At 40.1% G+C, this 19,173-nt stretch overlaps 1 protein-coding gene across 1 annotated transcript in view; it reads left to right on the top strand.

Annotated features, from left to right (window-relative positions):
• The window catches only part of etv4 (ETS variant transcription factor 4), a 38,159-nt gene that overhangs the window by 6,850 nt on the left and 12,136 nt on the right, over positions 1-19,173 (top strand). Inside the window, exons 4-5 of the mRNA XM_072667114.1 lie at positions 2,390-2,443; positions 18,993-19,122. Coding sequence (XP_072523215.1) covers positions 2,390-2,443; positions 18,993-19,122 — 184 coding nt within the window. The remainder of the gene's footprint in view (positions 1-2,389; positions 2,444-18,992; positions 19,123-19,173) is intronic.

The following is a 19,173-nucleotide window of genomic DNA, read 5'->3' as shown; positions in this document are numbered from 1 at the left end:
TTACCATCTCCATTTGTGTGTTTATATGAGTGTGTGTTGCATTCACCCAACGTGACCTCAGAAGAGGCAGAACCAGTCCTTATTTGAGGTTAGCCAGTGTCTGCATTTAGGTCCAACTCTTTTTTTGCTGTCATCGCTAAAGTACTCAGCACCAAACTTACATGTGAACTGCTCCACATGAAGAAAAAAACGGGAACCACTCCTTCGGATGATGTTTCTATCCTGCAAGAAAAATATAGTTCTAAAGCAAAATAAAAATAGAAATAATAGAAAAACTAGGTCTTCTCATCACAATCACAATCATGGACAGGGAGCCAGTTGTGCTCTTTTTTCTCTTTCTCTTCCCCCCTCTCACTTCAGCCACTTCTTGCTTGACCTTAAGAGCCAGTCTTCAAAGGGCTTAAAGCAGGTGATGAATTCCAGAACCCTTCACTGAGCAGAGCGCATCAACATTGTCAGAGAAATGTCCTTCAGTTGGCTGAATGTGGGCAGGATGAGACATTAGACATGAACACCAGGCCCTGCAAAGCTTTTTTCCCCTTTCTCATTGTGTGTGAACTAGGGCGATTTAGGGATGCCCTGATATGGGAAGTGTGAGCCAATGCCTATATCTACTTTTTCATTTGTTAATTTTTAATGTTGATACACAAGTGTTTATGAAAAAAGAGAAATGTTGATGTTTTTTAAGCAGTGACCTGCTGATGTCAACAGGATTTAGCTTCATCATTGTGCATCCCTAAGGAGAATTGCACTGGGGGGTTGCACAATGGCCTATATCAGCTTTCACAAGTCTGATATTACAGAAGTCAGTATGCAGTACCAACCCCTGAATTGTTTATTATGTCCTATGGGCATCTGGACCAGTCACAATTGCTCACTGGCTATTTAAGTGGATTAAAGTTTTCACAGAAACCAAAACTATTAATTGTTCTTGCCTAATTAAGGCTGGCTGATGTTTGAACACTCCCACTAAGGTAATATCATAATCGAAATATGTAGCAATACAATCACAATACAGTACAAATCTTCCATATCATCCAGCCCTTGTTTGCACGTCCATTAGCTGCACCAGTCAGGTCTGAAAGTCCATCAGCAGGATAAGACCAGACAGAGTAACGCTGAGAGAGAGAGATGGATGGTGTTAGTGCTGCTTGGGGAGGCCATCAGTTCCTGCGCTTCTGTATTGATCTGCTATCAGTTTGGTTCAATAAGACACAAGAGCATGGCTGACAATCAGCTACGCAACACTGGCTGCCTGCGAGCCCTTTATCACATTCAGCTTCTGAATACTCCCAGACCAAAAGCAAACACACACACTAGAAATAGTTGTGGAATGTCTGGAATTGAGGCTGTGATGATTGATTACACATTGTTTTTAATGTTTAAAATTTTTTTATTCACATTTACCTTAAATAACTAATTAGTAGTAGTAGAACTAATGAGTGGTAGATTAGTAGTTCATAATATTTTTATTAGATTTATATATATATATATATATATATATATATATATATATATATATATATATATATATATATATATATATATATATATATATATTTATTTATTTATTTTTATTTATTTTATTTTTTTTACCAGTATGCAACCATTATTTTCTTGGTCTTCCAGTAACTGTAACTTTCTATCACAGTAAACTTCTATTCATTATTAGTTATTATATTCTATTATTATATGATCTAATATTTAATATCCAAGTTGTGTAATGAAAGAAAAGTTGGTGCACATGCAGTTTAAAAAAGTGTTTAAATATGAGTAAAACCTGAGAATGTGATGCATACCATGGCTTTTGTACACCAAATTTCGTCATGAGTTGCTGTAAAAATTGCAAATTTCGAAAAAAAAAAAGGGGGGGACTATACACTGTATATCGGATGGAATCTAGTAGTAATCAAGCTATCCACACACACGCATACATACACAGTGTTCAGCACAGGGTATTGATCTGGTGCTCATGGAAAAGTGCTGGCACAAGCAAAAGTGGAGGTGAAGGTCGCATGGCTGTCCACAGGCAGTAACTCAGGTTTCAAACAGATGAAGATGAAGGGAGAGGCAGGCTAGCCTAATGGACAGGCTTAGTCTATTCCCAAATGAATTAAGATTAATGGCTCTGTTTAAGACAAATTATGACTCTGATCCTCGAGTCTCATATTATCATGAGGACAATATTTCAAGAAAATGTATTTAGAAATAATGTGTAGAGCTTTCAGGATTTCCAACTTCCGGTCTTTGCTAAGGTTCTCAGTTCATAGACTTTCACATTTATCTCTTTGTAATGAGTGTTCATGGCAATATGTGTATGAATCTATATGTCTAATGAATCTTGAGTCAGTGTTCTAAGTATGTCTTATATTTTTTCCCCGAACTGCAGCTCAAGTTCCTGATAGTGATGAGCAGTTTGTTCCTGACTTCCACTCAGAAAACTGTAAGTGAAACTTCTGTTCATACTTTGCAGATGGCAGCTTTCACTCTAAAAAATAAAGGTGATAAAAAAGTAAAAAACAAAAAGACCAAAGTTTTCCACTGATGGTTTTTTAGGGCACTGTGAGATGTCTGAGCCTGAGTAAAATGTAATGGTTCTTTCATAGAACCATATACCAAGCTACAGCTTTTAGAACCCTGAAATGTGAAAAGTATTTTTTGTAGAAACACATAATAAGCTAAAGCATGTAGAAACCTTTATTTTTAAAAGTAGCTGCTACTCTCCATGTATGTGGCATGAAATGTTGTCTACGTGATTAAGCCTAATTGCTAAGATGTAAACAAAGATTATTCGGGTGGTTTGTTGTGGAATAGCTCTAGAAAAAACATACAATTTCGTTGCAGTGGTTGTAACAGGAACCAGCAAGTCTATGTGCATATATTCATAGTCTTTACTACTGTACAAAAATCACCAGTGGGCCTATACATATCTACTGAGTTATTGATAATGGTAAAATACTTTTTTTGGAGGGGGACTATTTTGCCAATTCAACTAAAATGACTTTAAAAAAAGGACTTTAGGCTGAATTTGTTTCTCAAAACTATAACAAAAGGAAATTAATGTCGAATAGTAGCTGTATAGTAACTGTGAGGTATATTTTTAGATGCAGTGAACCATTTTAATGCGTCTGGTTCCTATCACCACTGCTGAGTCTGTAAGCTCTTCCAGGACGACACATTTCAAACCACTCTGAATGACTTTGTTTACATCTTAAAGAATTTATTCTGCAGAAATTTCAAAAGTCAATTTCCGACTGAATGAGTGAGGGAGAAAAAGAGTGAATGTGAAAGATCGAGAGAGGTCACTACTCCCTTGGCCTGAGAGATTGAGACTGATTGGTTGAGGAACTGCTTGAGGCTTAGGTGCGGTTGTGGGACTTGCCAGAGATATAATAGTGTCCTCCTGAAGGCCATGCGTAGGAAACACTGGCTACATGGCCTGCTGCTCGTACAGTCACATTTGGATGCTTGTATTAAAGAGCAACTTCATTTGCATGCACTTCAAAGGCTCAATTGAGCAGTTCAGGAAACCGGTAAAAGATCATTCAGAAGTCGCCTACAAATATTGGCTTTTGTGTCCGGCTGAGGTGTAAATGGGAAAGCAAATTCCTGTACAACACAACGCCAAGGCTGCCTTTTCAACTGCTTTCCTTTTTGTGTTGTGCTTCCACACAATGGCGTGCCAGGCTTTGTGGAGGGGTGTGCGCTCTGTAAACAGTTCTGCAGGACCTTTTGTCAAAGCCATTCACAGACCTATGGGTTGGGCCTTTACCACGTTGGCAAGTCCGCAGGCCGTGTTGTGGAAACTCTACTGGCATTTTTCATGGGTTAAAGAGTTCAAGGCATGAGTCACACAAACAACATCTTTTTTTTCTGCAACAGAAATTGTAACTCGAACTGGGCAGTGTCTTGGTAAAGGAGAAAGGACAGAATGTCTGCCTCTTGTGAACCCAAATCTCGCTGTCAAATCAGTTTCAATCTCCTCATCTTCATTTTCCAGAGAACTTACTAGCCGCTTCCATGTGAGGCAGCTGTGATCTGTTTCTGTTGTGTTGTTGACGTCAAACTCACCAGCAAATCATATTAAAATCTTGAAGCTAATTTTTTTGTTTATGCTACATTTCATGGCAAATTGAGCAATAGAAATGGGAATTTTGAAACAATGCTAATATCCAATGTTTTGCATGTACGACATCTGCTGAACGTTTATAAAAGGTAACTGTAGCCCAGCTTTTAAATATATATATATATATATATATATATATATATATATATATATATATATATATATATATATATATTTAACAAAAGGCATAGAATGTGTTATTTCATATTTTTATTTGTCCTCTGATGATGTGCGGTTAGCTAGCTGGAGACAGGGTTAAGCCTGTCAGTTAGGGTTAGCTTTTAGCCTAGCATGAATATCCACTCGCTATCCTGCCTTTCACGTCCTTGCGCAGTGCTTATGACTTTCCTTTCCCCGGATCAGGCCTCAGGCAAAGCCGTGGTCACAAGGGCTGGTTCGTGTCGCGACCTGTTTTCCAATATCTAGCAGAGTCTGGTGGTGATGTGCTTCTCTCTTGTGTTACTGGAAGTGGCCATTGCATTTTACCATGACGCCTGCCTAGCTAGGGCTGGAAAAGCTTTTGCTAATGGGCTGCATGTATGAAAATATTAGGGGTATAAATAAAAAATATCAAAACAGTTTGGGGGTTTTGGAATTGGACTTTTCTACAGCCCAGTTTTGACAGATTTTCTTTATAATGAAAAGACAACTGCATTTGAGGTCCATGGCATGTCACTCTTTATTTAACCAAGTAAATACAGTTTCCCATTCAATGGCCCCTTTAAGCAGTCATCTGCCGATACCAATATAATTTAGATAATATCATGCATCCCTAAAACAAATGGTTGGAGACTCAAAATTATATCTGAATTAAATCAGTATTAGGATGATTTGACTAATATTTGTTTATATATTCCTTTATCCTCTGGGATAGCAAAATCTTTGTTATTGGGCTACTGTATTAAAAAGTGGTCCAACATAGCTTGTAAGAGAATCTCATTTTATGAATAGAAATAGACATTAAGGAAGTTCAGTCACATATTGAGGAAACAGAAGTGTAGGTTTTATGAATCACATCTCTGCTAGCTGATCCAAAACCCTCATTTCAGACTCCCCAGAGTCCCTGTCTGTTGTAAGCTCAAATCTAATGTATGCAAACATTGCCATTTAACCCCATCACAAGCTTGACCTATACTGACAGATGCTCCTATAACATATTGTTCTTATCTGTTGACCAACAATGGCAAGAAGGAAGTGGAGATGAACTCTGGGGCACTGAGGGGTCATGTCCACTTAACCCCATCAGAGCAGAACCAATTGCCACATTGCGGTCAGCCAGTGACAGCCCCTTCGCAGACGCAATGCAAGCTTCAGCCTGACAGGCCCGTCACATTAGTTAAGTAGAGCTTTGAAGGCCTTGATTGGCAGCTGTGCACACCCTTTCTCTTAAGATATAATGCGACAATAATTCATGTGCTCTTGGCAGTTCCTACAAGATGCTGCTGCCGACAGGCAGTCATAAACATAGTCACATAGACAAAGACATAGACAAAGTCATTGTCTCTCGTGTTTGTGGTCGGTGTGGTGAGGGTGTATTGAAGCCTCCCATCTAGGGGAAATGAAACGTTGCTTTGTGCCACTGCAGTGGCGTGCATGGCCTTGTCCGAAGCTGGTACGTAGTTGTACATTTTAGGTGAGTCAGATGTTTTGATAAGTCGTGCCAGCGCGCCAAGTTTCATAACAGTCTCCTTGTCTCTCGTCTGTAAACACATCTGAGGCAAAAAAACATGCTGTGATCGAATCAAATGTTTAGCCGCCCATTCAGCCAAAGCTGAGAAACCCCCTTCCCCCACCCTTTTCCCTTTCTTCTTCTTTTTTCTTCTTGTAAGTGGGGCATGATGTTGTGCAACACCTGCACAGCTGACAAATCTATCTGCATCTCTTCCTCATTTTCCACAATAAGCCCTAACTAGCTCACTGCATGTGAGGCAGCTGCGGCCTGTTTTTTGTCATGTTTGAGTAAAACTCCACAGCAGATGAAGTCCACGCTCGTTCGTCCAAAACCTGTTCGAAGCGCTGCGTCTGTAGTACGTAATTTAGCACAAGGGCAAGTCAGCAGGACATAAACAGCAGTTGTGAGCAGAGCTATTAAACTGTAAATCCCCAAATACTTCAACACCACGCTTCAGGAGTTTGAAATCACATTTGCCTAATGAGTACTTTGCGTTTTTTTTAATAGTATTTGTATAGTAAAAACTCAAACTGTAGACTGAAATGTTATAAACTGCACATGATCAAGTATGTTTTAGACGTTTTATTTAATATTTAGTTAAATAAATAGTTTTTGAGAACAAAAAAGTCTTTAAAATAAATAAACGCTTAATCATCCATGTATACTCATTTGTGTGAAGCTATCTTCCCACTACCTCTGAACTACAAGGCATATGGATATTCATTTTATGATAACTTATAATGCTTTCTCAGTCATTTTTTAATCATCCACTGCTCCATTCATCTTTCTGGTCATATCAAAATGTCTTAATTTCAAGGCTTACGAGAAATAATGACCCCTTTAGCTACTTTTTAAATTATTTTGTCACATAACAACCTGTATTTAAATGTTTTATCTGAACTGTATAGGATGAGTCTGCACAAAATAGTTAGTGAAGTGAAATGAGAAAATATATAACAATTATTTTGTGAAAATAAAAAGCTGAAAACTCTCATGTGCATATGTATGCACCCTCTTTGCAAAACGAATCCCCTAAAAAAGCTCTGGTGCAACCAATTACCTTCAGAAGTCACATGCTTAGTGAAATGAAGTCCACCTGTGTGCAATCTACATGTCACATGATCTGTCAGTATATACACACCTTTTCTGAAAGGCCCTAGGGGCTGTAACACCATTAAGCAAAAGGTGCCGCTAACCAAACAACACCTTGCAGACACAGGAGATCTCCAAACAAGTCAAGGACAAAGTTGTAGAGAAGTACAAGTCAGGGTTGGGTTATAAAAAAATATCCAACTCTCTGATGACCCCCGGAGCACTATCAAATCAAATCATCATTATTATCATCAAATGGAAAGAAAATGATACCACAATAAACCTGCCAAGAGAGGGCCACCCACCAAAACTCTTATAGAGCTGGGCTTTATGGAAGAGTGGCCAGAAAAAAAGCTTTTACTCACAGACAAAAATAGGAAGTTTCTGAGTTTGCCAGAGGGCATGTGGGAGACTCCTCAAATGTATGGAGGAAGGTGCTCTGGTCAGATGAGAATACCAGTTGTCCATCAATTTTATTTAATGCCTTTATAAATGCCTTTATAATTAACCCTTAAATGAATCCTCATCCTCTCTTTTGCAATGCTGCATGCAGTTGGTCAGTGTTGTAGTAGTACTAATGATCTCCACAATATATTCAAAAAAGCTTATTTGACAATAATCATGAATATCATCATATTCCCCAGCTTTAATATGTAAGTTTGTCTCAAATTAGAGAAAACCCCTGTTTATTGATGGGAAGACGATACACATATGAAACATTTGCTTCCAACAGCTGTTTCGCAACATGCTCCATTGACCAGTGGAATGTGGGATGCCGTTTAAGAGCCAAAGAGGCTTATCACAGTAAATGAGGAACACAGTAGTCCTGTAGGGCCTTTCTGAAAGAGCTAAGGGTTTTTTTTCAGACTTTAAGTGTATTGTGGGTTTTTTTGTGTTTTGTTTTCTCTCCTTCTCTTAATTATCCGTGCTTACCTGCACAAGTTCTGACCTTACATGCTGTAGTTATTTAAATCCTGAAAACAGCAGAAGTAGTAATTTACATATCACTGGTTTGTGGCTACACTCGAGACTGGAGCTTCGTCGGCTCCATTCATGAAAATGTCCTACACCAGGCTCCACCTTCGCTGTTCCTTTTTCTGAATGGAGCCTTTAACTCCGCCCTTTTCCTGTTTCTCCACAAACTAAGCTCAAATCTGGACTGCTCGCCTCATCCACCCCCCCTCTCTCTTTTCTCTCGCTCGCTCCACTCTTGAGTGTTCCAAGATGTGAGTTAATCCAGCAATTGCAGTGTTGTGTGGGCTGATTGTTTGATTTTGTGCCTTGTAGTAATTATATAGGAAGTTGTGGCCATAAATCCACTTTCAGCTTTTTTTTCTTCTGGGAGTTAAAGAGTGTGAGGAAGATAGAAGGAAGAGAGAAAGAGGGACAGTGGGTTTAGTCAACACAACATACACAAGTTCTCTGAATTTACAGTCTGGAGCTTGTTTGTGTTGCGCTGACCTTCCGCTCGCTCTCTCTCGTAGTGTCTGGCATATCACCTAATAGCTGTGCTTCACACACACACACAGCCCCCAACCCCCCCACACACACACACCCTCAAAGCTCTATCCTAACAAAATACACTGCTCGAAAAGCTCTCAACTTTCCAAAATACAGCTGCTATGCAACAAAAGTCTGCAAAAACATCCTTCAGACTGCCAGAAATACAGGGAGACCACTCGTCCTATCCTGTACAGGGGGCTGGCCTTTGCTCCCTCCCTCTCTTAACTTTTAACAGAGAAACAACCCATGTACAGGCACACACACACACATATACACATGTGCACGCACACACACACTTAAGCCCCACGTTCGTATGAATGGGCTGGTTGTGAGAGACTGGCTGAGGCAGCAGTGAGTGAAAACGCAACCTCCATTCATAAAGCCTGCTGCCGGAGAGCCACAGCATTCAACAGCACACTCATAGTCCTTTCTTTCTTTCTTTAACTAAACATGAAAACATTACGCCTAGCTCTGTAATACAGTCTCTCAAAAGTCTCTAATTACTATTGTCCACACTGCTCTGTTTTATTTTTTTTTTTCTTTCATTCTTTTTTTTTTCTTTAGCGAAACAAAAACAAATGGTATTTCCTAGCTACAAATTTATCTTATTAAATTTTTACTTTCTTACTTTTTCTTTCCGTTTTTATTCTTTCCATCTCTCATCCTAGCTATTTTTATATATAACCGTACCTTTTTTTCTGTCTACCTTCTACTGTATCCAACTTTCTTTCTTTGTTCTTTCTTTATTTCTGTTTCTACATTTGCGCTCTAGAGTCCAAAGACTTTTATCCATGAATTGCAGATTCTAAATGAGTCTCGCCAGCAATTTTATGCTGATAAACTTCTCAAGAACTCCTCATTTTGTTTACACTCTGATCTGTAAACAGTGTACTGTAACTCCTCTGTTTGGGTCAAAGTATTTCCTCTAACTGTTGTGGCTGAAGCTCCGGCTAGAACTCCGGCTGGGGTTCGCTCAGACTGAGGTAAGGCCAGTGAAGCTCAGCTTAGCGTGCTGAATGGACAGCAGTGTGTGTGTTTTACTGCATCACTGGGCCGGGAGGTGAGACAAGGAAGGGAGGAAGGGGAGCGGGGAGAACGGCAAAACTCAAACCAGCCCAGGACGTCGTCTGCTCTCCCTTGTCTCAGAAGGGGCTCTCTCCCCCCCCTGCTGCTGAAAGAAAAAGGAACGGTGGGGGAGGACTAACGATAACAAGGCAGCCCTATATCTAGACACACAAGAGAAGAGCTAGGGGGACTTCACCAGTGCATTGAACTGCTGTTACAAACAGCATTTTGTATTTGTATTCAAGTCAGTATTAAAAAAGAATAAAACAATTAATGTAATCCTATTCTGGCAAGACTTTTCTATTTTACAGTGGGCTCATGAAAGATAAACTTTACTTTTATTGGCTGGATTACAGTATAGAGATGGCCCACAGCCACGTAGCATAGCTTAGAAAAAAAAATACAATTAATATAAAAAATATTAATTGTAATTATTGTTACCATACAATGTTGCATTACCTTGGTCCGTTTTAGTATCTCCCTGGTCACTATACAGTACCTCTGCCTGCCTGCCTGCCTGTAGCAACAGGCTAGTTTCATCAACATTCTCAAAGGCTTTTAGAATAAAATCTTGTCATATTAACATACGTTAGTTCAGAATATCTTTTTGGAGGAGGTTTAGTAATGATTGCGAAGCTTGGACAGGTCATACCAATGAAAAAGATGACCATTCATTTCATACACTGCTGTAAATCCCATATGCGATCGTTCATTGTTAGGTCTGGCTCGCTTTGCCCTTTCCTTTTGTTCTGCCTGATCTTTCAGAGATTTTCTGCTGACACAGAGTAGGTCGTATATTGAAAAAGCAATAATGGATCAGTCGATGGTAAGTGTAGATGAAAGACAGCAAGAAGCGGGCTGAGTGTCGCTACTCCAAACTATTATAATAATTAAGGCCTTAACCCAGATTAGAAGAGAGCACGCAGAGTCTCTGTAGAAATGTATTTCTCACGGGCCTGACAGGAACTCAATGGGCACGTGTTATCTCTCTCAGGAGATAAGGAGTGCACTTTTTTTTTTTCGCTCTCCGACACATCACTGAATGGATATCTCTCCAGTCAGGTTCATTATATAATTTCTGCAATGAGAGGGAAATCAATACATGCATTAAACATTTAAAGAGGACAGCTATATTGAGAGCTGAGGGATGGGAGGTGGAGAGATTAATTACTGCTTCTACATACACCCCCCCCACCCCACCCCTTCCAACACACACACCATCTCATTCTTACAGAGTCATTCTCCCTCTCTCATTCACAGGCATGCATTCATCACAGCACTATCATGTTGCATGGAATTACATCATTCCACAGTAACCTCTTTTTTGGTGATTTCGTTCTCCTGTTTGATCTTGGTTTTTAAAAAAAACCTTTTCCCCAGTTCATTTGCATTCATATCATAGGGGTCTGTTTGAAATGAGATAATAATGGAAAATCTCTGCAGCAGGAGTCCATCCGGTCCAGCCGTGCTTTGGAAAGGGAAGTGAAACTGTGAATTTGGCGAAATGTGTCAAGAGTGCATTCTCATCACATGAACATGAACGGCTATTGCGGTGAATGGCACGAATTTACTTGCACAAGTTGGGATTGTGACTTTGACTTTCAAACACTGCTACAGACAAAGAGAAGCAGGTGTGAACCTCCTTTTATTTTAGTCTGAGTGTGTTTGCAGTCTGCTGCCCTACTTAACAATGTCAAGTTGACATTCAACAATCAAGTCAAGTTCACTTATATAACACCTTTTACAACAGTTTGTTGCAAAGCTGCATTACAGGAATCTGGGTACGATCCCCTAGTGAGCAAACCGGGAATAAAAGTGGTGGAAAAAAGGAGCAGTCAAGGCCTTCAGAGACTGCTCAGAGAATTTTGTGAAATGTGAAAATACAAATTTGTGATTTTTAGTTAAGTTGTGTTTAATAACATCATGCTTGTACTTAAGCAGGTACTGACATGCTTGTCTTATTCCATTGTGGAAGTGTTGGTTGGAAACAAAAAGCTGTTTCTTTTATCTGAACCACAAAACTAAACATTGTCCAAGCAAGATGCAGAAGTAGATACAGCTGAGCAAGATCTTCAGTTGGTTAGGACTTCATTGGTGGAATTAAATGCCTAAATGTTGGTGGTGGAGGGCATTCTAGAAGTACTCGATAGGCTATTAACTGTGAATATGAGGGGTAGCCCAACCAGGATGCAGTCAGTTGTTAGAAATTAAAAAACAGCATCAGCAGCTCTGTGTCAAAATTATTTGCTAAGAGACACTACTAAATGCCTACACACATGGTAACATACTGTATGCGTTAGTGTCTGTTCCAGTTAAAACTTACAATGTATTTTACAAGTGTCAAATGTGTAAATGTGTTATATCTAGAAATTCCTTTAATCCAGCTTGGTCCTAACATAGTATTGGAAAAGCACAAAAACATATTCATAGGGAATTCAATTATAGAGGTGGGATCTTGATATTTATGGTGCAGAACAAAGGCCTAGGTCTAATAGGCATGATTTGTCAGTGCATATATTATGCATATTGACAACCTCTATTTTTTCCTTTTTAAAACCCTTTAAAATACGAGCTGTCCTTACCATTGTGTGAACATTTGGTGTAAAATTACTTGGAATTAAAAACAATATTCAATTTTTACATGATATACATTTATAGATACATTTCCTTCTGGTTTGAAAATGTTGATGATTTCAGAGATTTGCCATGTGGGAACATTTTGTACCTTTTAAACACTGTCACTATAAATAAAATCGTATTCCATTCATTTATGTAAAACTTCCTTCTCCTGTAGTTACAGTTTCTAAAATATAAAGTTTGGTTAAAACAGGAACAATAAGGTACAGCTCTGAGGTCTGAAAACCGATATGCAACAACATCTAGTCCAGGAAAAACAGCATAAAGTCTTATGACAACAATTAAAACCCTGAAAGACTTGGGAGGAATTCTGCAAAAAAAAATCTTTCTAGCTCCAAGAGATGAGCTCTGTCTCCTCTTTCATTGTGCTTGCATGCTGACCTGAACCCCACATGTCCAGCACATGTTTCTACGCTCTGCTGAAATGACAGACTTGTTTCTTTGAGAGCTCTGCAGCCCAGTCATTTCCCTCACCCTCTCCCTTCACTTGACTTTTCCACTGATTGTTTTATTGAAGGTAGAGTTACTTACGCACAAAACCCGACCCAACAAACATGAAAACCTCAGCAAAATCGAACAAGACCAGACCCCAGCAGCACTGTTAAAAATAAGCTTGCAACAGACGTTTCCAGCCAGTGCTTGACTAATGCTTGAAGTATTTGTCAAATCCCAGTCTGCACAACAACATGAATGAATTATACCATGCCTTAATGCTGTCCTTCTGTTCCTCTATTCATTACTGAGGCGTAGTCCTGCCATTGGAAAGGTGCCCTGACTAGACATGTTGTGACTGCTGTGACCACCACCCGTGACACCCTAGTGCCACCATTATATTCCCAGTCTGATGTATAGCAGCCTTTGACAGGCGCTGTTTGCGGAGGAACGGGTCGGCTTTGAAAGCAGTGTTAAGTGGGATACTAAAAATCAATACCTCAATTTTAACCTTTAAAGCCATTCTAGTGTAATTGGCATTCTTGTTGTTCTCATTGATTTGGCACTGTTGGGTGCAGCTGGCCAATAGGATGCAGGGTGGATCTCTTAAGTCTCCGATTTGCCGCAGCAACCTAACTTACGGCTGTATCATAACAACAGATCAAATCGCAAACACGCCATAATGTGGAAAAGGATATTTGCTCACGCCATGCTGGTCCAAACACAAAGCCCCAGTCCATTATAAGCGCAGCTCTGAATTCTATCTTATCGACTGTGTTTACTTAATCGTTCACTTTTTTTTTTTTTTTGCACCCTTTCTCTGTAACACACTACAGCTCACAGTGGTCACATGCTCTGGCCTGTGCTCTGCTACAGCACTGTGTGTTTATGGGCCTGCGATATTGTACCGAAGTCAGTGAATCATCGTACCTGTTGAGATATTGAGGAGTTGGCCTCGTCCACAGCTGTCATGAGCTGAAAAACCTCCAGGAAGTCCTTGTGACATGAATATACAATACTTTAAAACTCTCCAGATCTTCAGTGGTGTTGAGGTTTAGCTCAAAAGCAGAGCGCAAGCTGGAAATTTATGAGCAGCTTAAAAAGCAATGAAGCAATAAAAACGTTTTAGTGAACAATTCTGTTTCTACGCCCTTTAAAAGAGGTTCTTCAAGGGTTGTGTGCAGTACAGACAATGGTTCAACATAGGGCAACATAAAAATCCTACATAGAATGGCATTCAAAACTGGTAATGAATGTATGCTGTTTGAATGTCTAAAAGCATTCTGCTCTGATAATAATGCACTATAACACTGCTGTACCCAATTCAGTTAGCAAAATCTAGACTCAATGGACTGACAGGGTACAGTGAGGTATAAGCTTCCAAGACTGGTTAGCAACATTAGCCTCAAAGCTCCAGTACAAAACTAAACACACCAAACATGCCTAATCGGGTGCATTTGGGCTAAGGGGAGGAAAATTGTGTACATTTGATTTTCGCCTGGAACATCGCTGAGTGGGCTCCCTGTTGGGCCGATCACCAGTGCTGCTCCTCCTGTCATATCTGCAGAGGCTTTTGAGGAGCCACTGGTGCCTCCATCTGTCACAGCTGGTGGCTGTCTTTTTGTCTGGGCCGGCAGTGGGGGTATCGAGGTCCTGAGATTTGTTTGTGGTGGGAGTTGACTGAATGGCCCTCCATAATGATCCTCCACTTCCTAAAGCACTCAACCCTGACCATCCCCCTTCACCTCCCTGTCCTCTCCTCTGAAGCATGCTATTTACATATGTAAAGTCCAGCTCCTCTGTCTTGGCCCGGACTGCCTCTGTCGGCTCACTCTGAATGGGTGACTCTCTCGCCAGGTAGTGCACAATGCTACTGGGTTTTCACACGTACGTGTGTTCCTTGAGAAGAGGTGCGAATGCTAAGGGCTAGTCACGTTCACATGTTCACCGTTGGGTTTATAGCCTCGTTTGGCAGTTTGTGATGAAGGTGTAGAGTTGGAGATCTTTTAAGGTGCTTTTAGGGACCACCCAGCTCCATCCTTGTATCTGGGCAATGGTAACTTTTATAGCAGAAGGGAAAACACACTCTTAGATGTTATTCCATTTGATTTTGGACGGTTTTGGTAGTCTTTCATTGTGAGTTCTTCACATAATAGAGTTTATAACCAAAATAGTGATTTGGAAGGAGTTACAAGGTTTGCCTATATTTTATAGCTTATTACTGTATTTTCAAAAGAAATTGTCCTCTTTTCCATACTTTTCATTTTATTAGGAAAAATGGACTGTTGTAAATTCTAAGAATCTCTCTCTCTCTGTCTCTCTCTCTCTCTCTCTCATTTTCGTAATACTAACTCTATGTACGTACTGTGTACAGTGTACGATCAGAAACATCTAAACACTTCACCCAGATGTCACACTGCACATTCAGGTTCATGACCTCCCTTCCTCTCGCACAAGAAACAAAACCTGTGAAATATGAGTGGATCTGAGAAAAAGTGACGTAACTTCCAAATGAGTCGCACTGAGAGAATGGCCAGAAACAGAGCGCTTTGGTCGAATTACTGAAAAAAAAGAAGAAGAAAGACGAACACAACGTACCTTTAGTGTCACATCTCTGTTTACGCTCTCTGCCACTGGTCTATAAACTGAGTTTAGGTTAATGGCAGGAGGAAACGTCTTGATAATGTTAAATTTTTCCCAAAGATTGACTCCAGCCACGGCACGTGTTCAGTTTAAATGGCCCTCGGCTCGTCTGTTTAATGGCCTGGAATTAGTAGATTTCTCTACTTACTGTAATGAGTTTATTAGACAGTGTGATCTGAGGCATATGATTGCCGGTGAATAGCTCCACATAGCAAATTTCAATGCTTTCCAGCTAAAGTCATTTGATTCATTGCAAGTGAGTTGTTAAGCTTTTCTAATTAGAAACTAGTGCCAGCTACGGCACACACAAAAGCTCATCAGAAATGGCAGCATAAACCTCCAGTGCAGGGGCGGGACATACAACAACTACTACAATGATGCGTACTGTGATTTGATAAGATTGAATAAACACAATGTACTAACAGTGCCACATTCAATTATAACAGTAATTTGAGAACCGGACAACCTTTTGGTTTGTATTAAATAATGTAATTTTTAAGAGTTTTGTAAGTACACTAATCTGATTTAAGTGAAAGTAATATGAACTTTTATTCAATCTTATTAAGATTCTTATACGAATATATAAGAAGTTCACCTATTGGTGGGATTATTTGTAACAGACTAAGAGGCTAGTTGATACAGTAAATAGAAAAGTCTGGTAACGCTATAAGATTGTAAAGTAGACACAATAAAAATCAATACAGTTCTATGTTGTTTGAAGTATGAAAGGTTAATACTTATAAATATAATTAGTGAGGCTGATGATCAATTTATTTGTGACCACAGAATTTATTTATATGCTTCACAATAGTGTTACAAGCACCAAGAGGAAGTGTGAATTGTGTGAAACTCAGTTATTGAGAAACACTTCTGATGAAAAAAGGTACTTTCATGGTACTTAATGGTCTCCACAGTGAGTCTGTGAGTGTCGGATTGGTGTGAAATTACAGTATTGTTGCTGGGATTCAAACTCACTGTTTCTTAACTGTAGGCTGTTACTTGTAATTGTGGCTTAGTGATGATGCCCACTAGAAAATGCTCAAAATGCTGTAATGATATCACCCACCTCAACTGCGGTGTCAAAGAGCAGGTTTTATTAGTGCGTGATGCAAACATTTATACTGATTTTCCATGTTAGAATTAGCAGTGTCAGGGAAGAGAACGTCAAACCCCACACCCAGAAAAAAGTGATTACACCTTGATCCCTGAAAAACATTCGCCTTTGGTTTCAGTGTGCTACTGTAAGAGCTTATTTTGTTATAAGTGTTCAGATCTGTCAGCTCAAAAGCATACTTGCTTGTGCAGACACATTCCAAAAGTGTATTTGCCTCTGTATATCACCCATGCTAAAGTCTTAGACTTTATGGCATGTTTTCCTGGGCCCAGTGGATTTAAAATGCTTAACATCTATTGTCTCCCTCCCTGAGAAGTCTGCTTAAATACTGGCTAATCCATTCTAAGCTTCACACTAAGCCAACACTTCCTCATCACTTTGCCCAGCATGGGAAAAAAAGGAGATAAACGAGTGCCATCCCCCTCTCGCCCAGCTCTCTCAGCTGCCTCTCTCTCCCTCTCTCTCTTTCTCTGATGCCTGTGGTAGGGCTGTTGCCGATGCTGCAATATCACAGCAAGAAGAGGCCTTTTCTGTATTCCTCTTTCTTCTCTGAGAGAGAGAATATGTAATTACCTGGGCTTGGGTTTCAGCCTGTGCCTGTTCCGTCAGGTCTGCGCCCACGACAATCAACACATAAACAGCCATAAACACAGGGCTGGAGCTCAGCTGGAGGAGCACAGCTGCTGCTGTTTACCCTGAGCGGCCCAGAAAAACATCCTGTACCATACAGTCTGCGCGCCGGCCTGCTCCCCTCCAATAATAAACAGCAACGTAGCGCTCTAGTGCAGACCCAGGCCCAGACGCGCTGGGTGGCTCCCCGGCTACTCGAGTGAAACGTCCCTCTGATCTGGACTCTCAAACTCTTAAAGCATTGGTTCAGTCAGACACCCTCCCATGCAGTTGACTAGCTAAGATATTTTAGTGGCTGAAGTTTGATTGTTTAGTTTTGCACTGGATAGATTTTACTTTACTTTTTTGTAATTGGGATGTCGTGGTTGAGGGGCTTTAAGGAAGTTGTAGAGCAATGGCAGTATATGACAGAGGAAGGCAGTTAAATATCTCAAAAATCATGCAACTATGGTAATAAACAAAAATACCTAAACATTTACTAATTTACCAAGATTAATAAATAGCCTTAATAGTCTATAGGCCAAATCAGCTCATTTTCCTCTTTTAAACTCATGTGTCTTTAGAGTTTAAAGAAATAAAACAAAGTTTTATTTTTACCACCTTTAACAATTACATTTTATTATTTCATGCCACTACAAAGATAATACAAAAATAATAATTTGCCATAAAAATCCACTATTTTTCCAGTTCTTCTTTTGGATATTTTAGAATATTTGTGTTTATTTACATTTGCTTTTAGGCATTTTAGGGCATTATGATAAGCAAGTTGGCCTATGGTTGTGTAGATGCAAGTACATATAGACCACTAGTAACTGGGAGAATATGGGACTTTTTTGCCAATCAATCAATTTGACCTTAGAAATCCTGGACGCATTTTTAGATCCTAGAAAGAGGACGTGTCCAGAGAAAAGATGATGTATTACCAGACGTCTTCTTTTTAGGATCAAAAAATTAAGAAGCTAATATAGCTAGCAAGTAATGAAAGCTAATAGCCAAAAAGCGCCTTTGCTGATCAGCTAGACTTGGTGTATGAAGACGTTGTCTTGCAGTAGGGAAGTGTAATTCATACATTGAGTCACCCATTACAGATACACTTTACACATTTCTGGACTAGTTGAGACATACAGAATCTTTATCTGAAGTGAAAGAAGCATGTGGACTGAAGCGGTAGGGTAATGTTACAGGGTTTTACACAAATATGACTCCCAAACATTGTCCTGCCCGCTTCTCCAGAGTTATATAGTGAGGTTAGCAGCCTGCTGAGCCCAGAGTATCAACAATAGAGGCATTTTTCTCACTATTACTAGTCAGTGGAGCTTCACAAGGATTTTGAAACTGTTATTTGAAGGTACAATTGCTACATAGTGTTGCTTTAAAGACAATGCTGCTTCTAATCACCAGCACACCCCATTATGTTTATTATTATTTTCTGTCAGACACATGCTTTAAAGTGCTCTAAAGGGGAAATATCACAAAATGGCTCAGTGATCTCGTCCCTGGTCCCACAGGTGTGTTGGCTTTTCTTTCTTTTACACTGAGTTAATCATACGATAATTGAGTGCAGCGTCAGCCATTAAAGTGAAAAACAACCTGAATGGAGGAAAACTCTCAATGGCATACCTTGGCAGCAGCACCATGACAGTTAACAAAAGCATGCCACTGGTATTGTGTATTTCAGCAGAGCTTGGTGACGGCAGTGGATGTTTATGCCGTGATTAACCTGTTGAGAGCGTGGGATGTTAATAGTTTTGTTGTGTCTGAAGAAGGAGAGGTTCAAATGAATCTGTCAGCAGACTGGGGCGTGTCAGTGCTATTGTAAATGTGTGTGTGTGTGTGTGTGTGTGTGTGTGTGTGTGCATGCACTCTATGGCTGATGACACGGGCAACTCTTAAGAGAAGCTGGAACGTTTGTACATGTGTGTCTCTTCTCCCCAGTCTTGTTTTGGTTGTGGAGTCATTGAACTGCTCTGGTATTTCCAGCACAGACAAAAGTATTTGCCCCTGTGCTGTTCCTTGAGGCCAGAGCGGAGCGCCCTGGAATGTGGCTGTATTAATGAACCTGTTTGTCTCTATCGCAGCAGTGGCATTCCACAGCCCGCCGGTGAAGATTAAGAAAGAGCCTCAGAGCCCCGGCTCAGACCCCAGCCAGTCATGCAGCCACAAGCAGAGCTTCAGCTACCCCAGTGGAGAGCAGTGCCTTTACGCCAGGTCAGCACACACAATCAGCAACTGTATTCGACCATCAGGCGTTCACTTCTT

The sequence above is a fragment of the Salminus brasiliensis genome, chromosome 22, assembly GCF_030463535.1.
Source record: "Salminus brasiliensis chromosome 22, fSalBra1.hap2, whole genome shotgun sequence".
Lineage (NCBI taxonomy): Eukaryota > Metazoa > Chordata > Actinopteri > Characiformes > Bryconidae > Salminus > Salminus brasiliensis.
The sequence above is the reverse complement of the archived record's forward strand: the minus strand, read 5'-3'. Positions and strand labels throughout refer to the sequence as shown.